This window comes from Bos taurus, chromosome 13 (genome assembly GCF_002263795.3).
Source record: "Bos taurus isolate L1 Dominette 01449 registration number 42190680 breed Hereford chromosome 13, ARS-UCD2.0, whole genome shotgun sequence".
Taxonomy (NCBI): domain Eukaryota; kingdom Metazoa; phylum Chordata; class Mammalia; order Artiodactyla; family Bovidae; genus Bos; species Bos taurus.
The window spans coordinates 51,570,888-51,581,203 of record NC_037340.1 but is presented as its reverse complement, the minus strand read 5'-3'; the positions used below and the strand labels follow the sequence as shown (position 1 = coordinate 51,581,203).

At 38.3% G+C, this 10,316-nt stretch overlaps 1 protein-coding gene across 3 annotated transcripts in view; it reads left to right on the top strand.

Annotated features, from left to right (window-relative positions):
* Nucleotides 1-10,316, top strand: part of ATRN (attractin) — a 186,471-nt gene that overhangs the window by 150,628 nt on the left and 25,527 nt on the right. Inside the window, exons 25-26 of one of the 3 annotated variants that reach the window (XM_005214485.5) lie at nt 6-67; nt 3,822-4,168. The exons of 1 other annotated variant lie outside the window; for it this stretch is intronic. In XM_005214485.5, coding sequence (XP_005214542.3) covers nt 6-67; nt 3,822-3,837 — 78 coding nt within the window. In that variant the 3' untranslated portion in view covers nt 3,838-4,168. 3 annotated transcript variants of the gene reach the window in all.

Below are 10,316 nucleotides of genomic sequence, written 5' to 3'. Positions count from 1 at the left end.
CACAGATTGCATTCTCCCAGCACAGCAATTTTATGGACCTAGTACAGTTCTTCGTGACCTTCTTCAGGTAATTTCACTTATACAAACTATCTGTTCTTTTAATTCGGGTACTTAATTTAGTTATCAACCCATGAAAGGTAAATGAATAATCTTGTGTTTGCAGAACAGATCAAACTAACTTTATATATGTTCCTGAAAAGTTACATGTCAGTTACAATACTGTACATTCAATCTAATTTGATAAAATGAAGACATTTGGTTTGTATGTTCTGGCTTTTTGAGGTAGCTTTTCATGTACCCTATACTAAAATGTAGATAATTTGACTTTTCATGTGGGGAAGATTTGGAGTTGAAATAACAAAATAATGATTACTGATGTGAGCTACATACATGCTGCTGCTTGTTCAAGAGATGTTTCAGGTGATTAGTATCTAGAGTTTTAAACCTAAAAGTGATTTGTTAGGCCTTGAGATCCTTTTGTTTTTATAGTTTCTTTTCAGTTTAACATTATTTTTAAGAAAATACTATTACACATAATTGAAAAAGTGCTACAGTGTTTGTAAGAGAAAGCAATAGCATTGTGTCCCACAACTTTAAATTATTTTAGCTGTTTTTTACTTCTCCGTGCTTAAACGCTTTCTTGATTTTTCAATTCCATTATCTTTTGATGTCCTACTGGTAAGGACATCAAAGATAAGGATTTATTATCTTATGTTACCTCTCCCAACTCCCCACACACTATGAACACATATAGATTCCCCTTCATCCCACTTATGTAATATAGTTATATCACAATGTTTGGCTAAATCGGGAGTCCCTATTTATGTTGTTATAACCATAAAAACCTCCCATTTGCTACTGAGTTGAACTCTAATTATACTTCCCCATTTTTTAGATGGGGGAATCACTTTTTGCTTGTGTTAAATGCAATATTTGCCATATTTAGGGTTTTTAATTGTTAGATTTTCTATGTAGCTACCCTTGATTTATCCCTATACTCTGACAGAACTGAACACTCTCTTGATGTGGTCAAACACAAGAAGATACTTTCCCGGTTTTAGTTTCTCTTGGCCTAGATAATCATAAAGAGAATTATCACAAATTCTCTTGCCTCTGCCCTAGAACCCAAACCTGCTGCTTCCAAGTGCACTAGTTGTCTTTGAGGCCTGCTGCACAACTGTCACCTTGGGAATTTCTTCAGCCTTCTTATGTTGAAGTCTCTGTCTCCTTCATCCCATGTCTTTGTCTCCCTGTTTATTCCCACCTTATACACATTCTCCAGGAAGTTTCTGAGGAAAGGTGCATGTAGAGGTGACTTTCCTATGACCTTTCCTGTCCAAAAATGTCTTAGTTTTACCCTCACATATTATTGAAAGTTTGAACACAGAATTCTAGGTTAGAAACACCTTCCATTAGAATTTAGAAAGCATGGACTTCTATGGTGGTCCAGTGTTAAGATTCCATGCTTCTAATTCAGTGGGCATGTGTTCCATACTTAGTCAGATAAGTGCCGTGTGCCATACACTGTGGCCAAAAAATTAAAAAAGAATTTTGAAGGCATTATGCTGTTTCTTTATTAGCATCTAGTAAATATTCTATTATTTACTGGTACTCTGACAGAACTGAACACTCTCTTGATATGGTCAAACACAAGAGATATTGGTTTTAGTTTCTCTTGGCCTGCTGCTGCTGCTGCTAAGTCGCTTCAGTCGTGTCCGACTCTGTGTGACCCCATGGACTGCAGCCTACCAGGCTTCTCTGTCCATGGGATTCTCCAGGCAAGAACACTGGAGTGGGTTGCCGTTTCCTTCTCCAATGCATGAAAGTGGAAAGTGAAAGTGAAGTCGCTCAGTCGTGTCTGACTCTTAGCGACCTCATGGACTGCAGCCTACCAGGCTCCTCCATCCATGGGATTTTCCGGGCAGCAGTACTGGAGTGGGGTGCCATTGCCTTCTCCTCTCTTGGCCTAGATAATCATAAACATAAAGAGAATTATCACAAATTCTCTTGCCTCTGCCCTAGAAATATTGAGAAAATTAGTGTCATTATCATTCCCACTGTTTGTATGGGATCTGTCTTCTCTCTTTAATAAATATATATTGAAGTATAATATTTTTATATTATACACTTAGAAATTCACACATGAATGAATGATCACAAATTGAACACTCTCTACCTGGGACAAGAGTTTTTTTATTCCCCAGGGTATTACAAGTATCCTAGAAGTTACCTATATTTACCTTAGTGACAGCCCCTTTCCTCTTTCCCAAAGCTGACCATTTACCTAACTGCTAAAACAATATATTGCATTTGCTCATTTAAAATTTTTTATTTAAATTAAAGCAGAAAATTTTAAATGATTTGCAGTGAATGATGAAAATATTAAAAGGTTGTGGGACAAAGTTAAAGTTGTATTTATCTATGAAATAGAAATAGAATCAGGTATATGGAGAACAGACTACCAACAGGTGCATGAAGCAGGCTACCAAGGGAGAAGGAGTTGGGGGAGGGTTGCAGTGAGAAGTTGGGGTTTGCACATAAAAGCTTCCATTATACAATGGATAAACAACAAAGTCCTACTGTATAACACAGAGAACTGTATTCATTCAATATCCTATGCTAAACAATAATGGGAAAGAATATTTTAAAAAAGAATGTATGTGTATAATTATTTTGCTGAACAACAGTAATTAACACAACATTGTAAATCAACTATACTTCAGTTAAAAATAATAAATAAAAAATTTTAAAGAAAACCAAAACTGTATTTAGAGGATATAGCTTTAAATCTGTGGTTCTCAACCTTAGCTGCATAGTAGAATCACTTGAGGAGCTTTTGATGCCCAGGCTACATCCCAGAGCCATTACATCAGAATCTGTAGGGGTGGAACTCAAGCATTTAAACACTCAAATGATTTCAACTTGCAACTAAGGTTGAGATCACCACTTTATAAAAGCATATGTTGGAAAAGAAAGAACAAGCCTCTCAATAAATGAGAAAAAGAACTACTCATTAAACGTAAAGAAAAGAAGAAAGGAATATAAGTAGAGCAAAAATTAATGATATAGGGGAAGAAGTACAGTAGAGAGGATTGAAAGAACCACAGATTGGATCTTTGAAAAGAATAATATTGATAAATCACTAGCAAGAATGACCAAGAGAAAAAGAAAGAAGATACAAATAATCAGAAATTAAAAGGGGGGAGGGATGTTACTGCAAATCCTGCACACATTTTTTCCTTTAGAAAAATATTTTATGAGCAGCTTTATGCAAATAAACTTGAAAATGGAACAGATGGAATGAAACAACTAAAAAACAAAATGAAACTATATACAGTTTACCAACACTGACACAGAAGGAATAGAAAACTGAATTGTCCTATATCTATTTTAAAACAATACGTAATTTAAAAATTTCTCACAAAGATAACTCTAGGCCCAGGTGGCTTTGTTGGTAACTTACAACATTTTAAGGAAGAAATAATAATCAATATTAACTAAACCTTCTAGAAAATAGAAAAGAATAAATACTCCCCAATTCATTTTATGAACTTAGCACAACCTGACAAGAATAATATGAGAATGGAATTTAAAAGCCAGTCTCACTCATGAATAAGGAAGCGAAAAACCCACCAATAATGTAAAAAGACTTCTATATCACAACCTAGTTGGGTTTATTCCAGAAATTGCAAGGCTGGTTTAGCATCAGAAAATCAGTGTAATTCATATTGATTTCATAAAGAAGACTAATACAATCATCTTAATCAATGGGGGAAAAGCATTTGATAAAATTTAATATCATCCATTTTAAAAACTCTTAGGAAACTAGGAATATAAAGAAGCTTAAAATCTGATAAAGACATGCTGTGGAGCAACTAAGCCCATGCACCACAACTGCTGAGCCTGCACTCTAGAGCCTGTGAACTTCAACTGCTAAGCCCGCATGCTGCAACTGCTGAAGCCCACGTGCCTAGAGCCAGTGCTCTGCAACAAGAGAGGCCACCACAGTGAGAAGCCCACACACTGCAACTAGAGAGTAACCACCACTCACTGGAACTAGAGAAAGCCTGTGTGCAGCAGTGAATACCCAGTGCAACAATAAATAATTTTTTAAATCTAATAAAGGAATAATATGTAAAGCCAACAGCAGTCCACATTCTTAATGGTAAAATATTAGAAGCTTTCCCTTTGAGTTTGGAAACAAGAGAAAGACAAAAACTATCACTTAGTTTATTTAACATTGTTGATAGAGATTCTAGCCAATACAATAAGACAAGAAAAATCAATATATAAGAATTAGAAAAAGTTATTACATTATTGTATTCATAGAAATTAAAGGATCTGCAGATTAACTATTAGAGTTAATAGATGAGTTCAGCAAAGTTACTAGACACAAGGGCGTATTAAGAGCCCAACCTGTCTACTCCTTTATGAAGTCTTCTTCTGGCATACACCCCAGAGTCCACCCCTTCTTGGACTTCACTCTACTCATGTTTTTATTATACCACTTAGTCACCTTTAACAGTCTAGCACTCAAGGGCAGCCCATCTATAAATGAACATGTGATTTGACATGCACAGGTGAGCAGGGCCAATTAGAGTTCTTTCCTATAAGTTTAAAACTGAGTTCTGAGAACTTAAAACAGTTATCTATGACTCTCAGCCTTAGTTGGATGAGTGAGTGAGACTCTGGATCTGTCCTGCACTTCTTAATTAAACTCTCATTTTCTTTTTCATTTTCCTTTGGTACTACATTCTAGGTGAGCTCCTCAGCTCATTAATTTAGTTCAGTGTTGGGTCCATTTCTTTTATTGAGTCGACTGGTGAGATTTTTTTTTTAACATTTGCATTTTATTTCTAATATATTATTCCATGTAGCCTGTTTCAGTTTTATGAATGCAGTTTACTTTCATATTCCTTTCTGAGATTAATAAATTTTATTATATTATTTTGGACTCTTATTTTGTGCTATTAATAACTGTCTGAGATGTCGCCTGTTGTTGTTTGGTACCTCTCTTTCACAACGTTGGTCTTCCTCAATGTCTGATTTTTTTCATGTTGAAGATTCCATGTTTACTTGTGTATGGATGCCATTTCTGTCTGTCACAGCCTCCAATGAGTGTGGAGAATAGATGAAGAGTGTGCTGGTGGATTAGATATATTGTTAGTTTGTCTTCTGAATGAGAGAGGATCCATCCTGCCTGGCCTCTCCAGCCCAAGGACCAGAGCTCACTGCCTTATTTGCGGTCTTCAGTTGCTCAGCACAAGCAGGGAGGAGAGAAGAAGCCATCTGGTGTGGCCACTCTGAATGTAGTCCCCTCAGCACTCTGGAAATTCCCCAGAACTCTCTCCCTCCTTGTATCTATATACTCTAGACTTAATTTTTTTTCTCTTTCTCTTTCTTCCTTCCTTCTTTCTCTCCTTTCCCCCCTTTTCTTTCCCTCTCTCACACACTCACTGTCTTTTTCTTTCTCTTTCTCTCTCTCCCTGCTTCCCTCCTTCCTTCCTTCCTTTTTTCTTTTAATTTTTAGAGACTTTATTTTTTAAAAGAAATTTTAGGTTCAGAACAAAATTGAGAAAAAGGTACAGAGACTTCCTATATAGCCCCTGCCTCCACACATGCATAGCCTCTCCCATTTTCAACATCACTCACTGGAATTGTACTTTTTTTTTTTTTTTTAACTAAAGATGAGCCTACACTGATACATCATAATCATCTGAAGTTAATAGTATTGTACATTTTATGGGGTTTGGACAAATGTATACTGACATATCCATCATCATATCATATAGAGTGTTTTTACTGCTCTAAAAATCCTTACTGGAGCCCCTCTTTTACTTTTCAGCCCTCTCATCTGGCTTCCATCTCCACAGTTCATCTAATTTTCTTGTTATTAAGGGCAACTAACACAGCCCTATTGCTAAATCCAAAAGTTACTCTTCACTTCTTATCATTTTGGCTTTTCAGCAGTATCAATCAACTGACTACCCTATCAGTGAGACCCTTCTTCTTGCCTTTTATGACCGCATACTGCCCTGAAGCTGCTCTTTCTTGGCTCCCTTCCTGAATTATCTTTTCTATTCAGCTTCTCACTGTTGCTTTTCTTCCAGAGCTTGACCCTGGCCATCTTCTGTCTCTGTGTTTTCTGGTGGAAGTCTGCCAGCTCCATATGCAGCATAATTTTCTGATCCTTCCTCACCCGTCTTCCCCATGTCACTAATTGACAAATGATGCTGCCAGTTCCAAGTCACTTCTTTCCCTTTCACACCCAGCAGGCATTCCCTTACCAGATCCCAGCAGTTATAGCTATCAAAAACATTGAGCTGCCCTACCTCTGTTCCCCCACCCTAGTCCCAACCGTCACAGTCTCACCAGGACTATTTTGGTTGATTTTGGCTCCCTTACAACCCACAAAAAATCCAGAGGAGGTCTTAAAACCATGAATTAATTTGTATCTAACCACTTATCTCATATCTAGTGACTCTGGGTTGTATCTAAAATAAAAACCAAGGTCCTGCATGAACCTCTGCTCACCTCTCTACCTTCACCTTAGCTGTTCTTCTCTGTGTTCCCATTCCATGAGCCTCCTTCTGTTTCTTAGAAAGCACCAAACTCCTTCCCATTTTATGGCATTTGTACATATTTTTCCTTCTTTCTGGAATGTTCTTCTCCCTACCCTTCACCTATGTACTTTTACCCATTGCTTGTTTTTTCTAAACAAAAACCAATTCTCTGACATCACCTGATTGTCCTACAATTCACTCTGACACCCACTACCTGGAATTAGTACACACCCCCACAGGTTAATGGCTCAATCCAACAAGACTGCTCCCATTTCAGACATCAACCACAAATGAGTCCCCAGGCTACCCACACTTCTGCCTGGCCAAGTACAAGCTTGGGGGTTCCCATGATCCCCCTCAGATTCAACAATTTGCTATTACTTCACAGAACTCAGGAAAAGACTATACTTAAAATAACAGGTTTATTAGAATACAACTCAGGAACAACCCAGTGGAAGAGATTAATTGGGCAAGGTATGAAAGCACAGAGCTTCCATGCTCTTTCTGGACACCATACTCTCCCAGCACATAAGTGTGTTCATCAGCCCCCCCAAACCTCAACATGCCACATTTTTTCAAGGTTTCATTGAGTAGGCATGATTGGTGAAATTTCTGGTCATTGGTGATTGAATTCAACCTCCAGCCACTCTCCCCTCCTGGAGGGGGACGTGTGATAGGGGCTGAATAGTATAACCCTGTAATCACAGGATTAGTTTTTCTGGTGGCCAGCCCCAGTCCTGAAGCTGTTTAGGTCCTCCCCTCCCATGAGAGAAAAAAAGACACTCCTGAATAACATCTTCATAAATGTGTTATAAAAAATAGTTAATTCAGACTCAGAGACACTGTAATTTTTTTATACCCTTCTGTATTATTTAAATTACTTTGTGTATAAATCTGGTAAAGATACATTTTAAAGATGTTTTAAATCAAAATTAAAGATAGGTTCTTCCTTTTTAAAGCTGAGTAATAGTCTCAAAGATAAACCACACTTTGTTTATTCACCTCCTGATAGACACTTGCATTGTTTCCTGTTTTTGACTATTACAGATAAAGCCATTATGAACACTTGTATAAAAAATAGGGGAGGGGATGGTCCTGTCACATAGGAGATTTCAAGGGTTTTAGGAGCTCTGTGCCAGAAACTTGGGACAAAGACCATATGTATATTTCTTACTGTACCACACTCATCTTCCAATTTTGACACAGTGTCACTTCCTCCAAGATTCCATCAGTGAACCCCCAAACTAAATTCTCTCCCTTTGTTCCACTCTCCCATGGAACTGTATTGCTTTTCATCATGGTGCTATCACAGTTTTACTTTGTACTGTCTGTGTCCACAATTAGGTTCTAAACTTCAAAAGAGTAAGTAAAGTGTCTTTCTTTTGTTCACCCTTGTATACATGCACACCTTCAGCATCTAATACAGAGTCAAGTGAAGTGAAGTCGCTCAGTCGTGTCCGACTCTTTGCGACCCCATGGACTGTAGCCTACCACGCTCCTCCATCCATGGGATTTTCCAGGCAAGAGTACTGGAGTGGATTGCCATTTCCTTCTCCAGAGGACCTTCCCAACCCAGGGATCGAACCTGGATCTTCTGCATTGTAGACAGACGCCTTAGCGTCTGAGCCACAAGGGAATACAGAGTCATGCTCAGATATATATGGAAAGTAAAGTAGACCTCCAGGAAAAGTGAAGGGCCATGAGGAACCACAGATACCAGCCTTGATAAAGCTCATGGTTCTAGCTGATGGGAATGTAGAGGCTGTATGCTAAGTAACTCCAGTTATCAGGTGTGTTATGTTCTTGGACCATGTGTACAGAATGTAGTGACTCTGCTGCCGAGTACCAACCCAGTGAGGATCAGTCACTGCAGCTGATTGGTGAAAGACTGAATGACATCATTAGAATTGTTCAGAGGAGCATCTTTAGGGACCTCAGAATCTTGTGTAGTAAACAAGGACAGATGGTGTTCTCGTCACTTCTCCCTTTTTTTGGAATGTGGGAACCTTTGGAAAAGAACGCAGAACTTTGATTTCTCTGGATTTTGTTTAGGAACTAGGAATGATGAGAATTTAACTGAGAATAGAGTCCTTTTCATGAACATGAATGAAGAAGCAGATATTTTCCCAGAGCAAGTTAACTAGATTCATATACGTGAAACATAAGGGGAGAAGGGAAATTATCCAGGTAATCCTAAGCACGCTGAAGAATGGCTCATAGAATACAGAAAAGAGGATTAGATTTGGGGGTGGGAGTAGAAGGGGATAGCTCAGTGATTCAAGTGAGAAAATATTAATGTGAGGTAAGTTAGAAAAGAATTCCCAGACTTGGACACAGTGAAAAGTAAATTCTAGATCCTGATAAATACATTAAGTCCTCTTTGTGTCATAATTAGATGCTTTCCCAGACTCCAGTAGGAGCCTTGTGTATAAAGAGGGAATTAATAAGACCCATTTGCTTGCTTGCTCTGAAAATCAAATGAGATGATGTAGGTGAAAGAGCTTTGTATCTGGGAGTGATGTAGGAGTGTGGTCAGCATAATGTCTGTTTATTAGTAAAGAGGGAGAAACAGATTAATGTTCTCTGAAAATCTGTGACCGGGGTTAAAAGTGCCTTAGATGATAGCATTTGGATAAAAATAAAAAGGAGAAGCAGGGAATGTCCAAAAGGAGGGACTGTAATGGGAATTCCTGATATAGGCAAGGTATGTTTTTGTAAAACTTCTAATTATCTGAACTTCCGCTAAGGCTGTTGCCAGATTGACAGTGGACATTTTGACAGATCCATGTCTTTTTGATCACTTTATTTTCCAGAAGATAGAAGTGATGCAAAGTCCTGCCACTAGATTAGATCCTGTCACTAGATTAGATCCTGTCTGATCTAATTGAGATCAGAATAGTGAAAATGAAGTTGCTCAGTCGTGTTTGACTCTTTGCGACCCCATGGACGGTAGCCTACCAGGCTACGTGATCCATGGGATTTTCCAGGCAAGAATACTGGAGTGGGCTGCCATTTCCTTCTCCAGGGGATCTTCCCAACCCAGGGAATGAACCTGGGTCTTCTGCATTGCAGACAGATGCTTTACCATCTGAGCCACTAGGGAAGCCCGAGATCAGAATGGTAATGTGCAAATCATAGGAACTTGGGAAGAAGCAGCAATGTCTCATAAGATTGGTTGGGAGGTCAAAGCCAGGCCAAAAAATGAGTATGTTGTTTTAGAAAGGCTATACTTGTAAGGGCAGAAAAAGGAAATTTTAGTACACTCTCAAAAGTATCATTCTATATACACTATTAAGCTGGTGAAAAACATCTCCAAACACAGAGCTCAGACAGATTCTCAGTTTTCAAAGACATGTACAAAAGGTATAAAAAAACAACCTCAAATCAAGACAAATTTCTGAGAATAGTCTCAGGAAAGTGTAAGCCTCTGATAAACGGACAGATTTAGGACAAAATAGGTCAGAGGGTTTTGTTGTAAGTACAGAGATGAAAAGAAGTGACAGAGCCCTAGTCAAGGGCCAGTGTCCTTGCACTGAAAGAGCAATAGGCTTCTTTAAGAATGATCTTTGAAGGCCAGAAGAATGTTAATAATTGCCAAGACTGAGTAATGAATATATAGAGATTAACTGGTTTGGTCTCTCTACTTTTGTGCATCTGAAAATTCCCATGATTTTTTAAAAACTTGTTGTTGTTCAGTCATTCAGACATGTCCAACTCTTTGCAAACCCATGGAGTGCAGCACTCCAGGTTTCC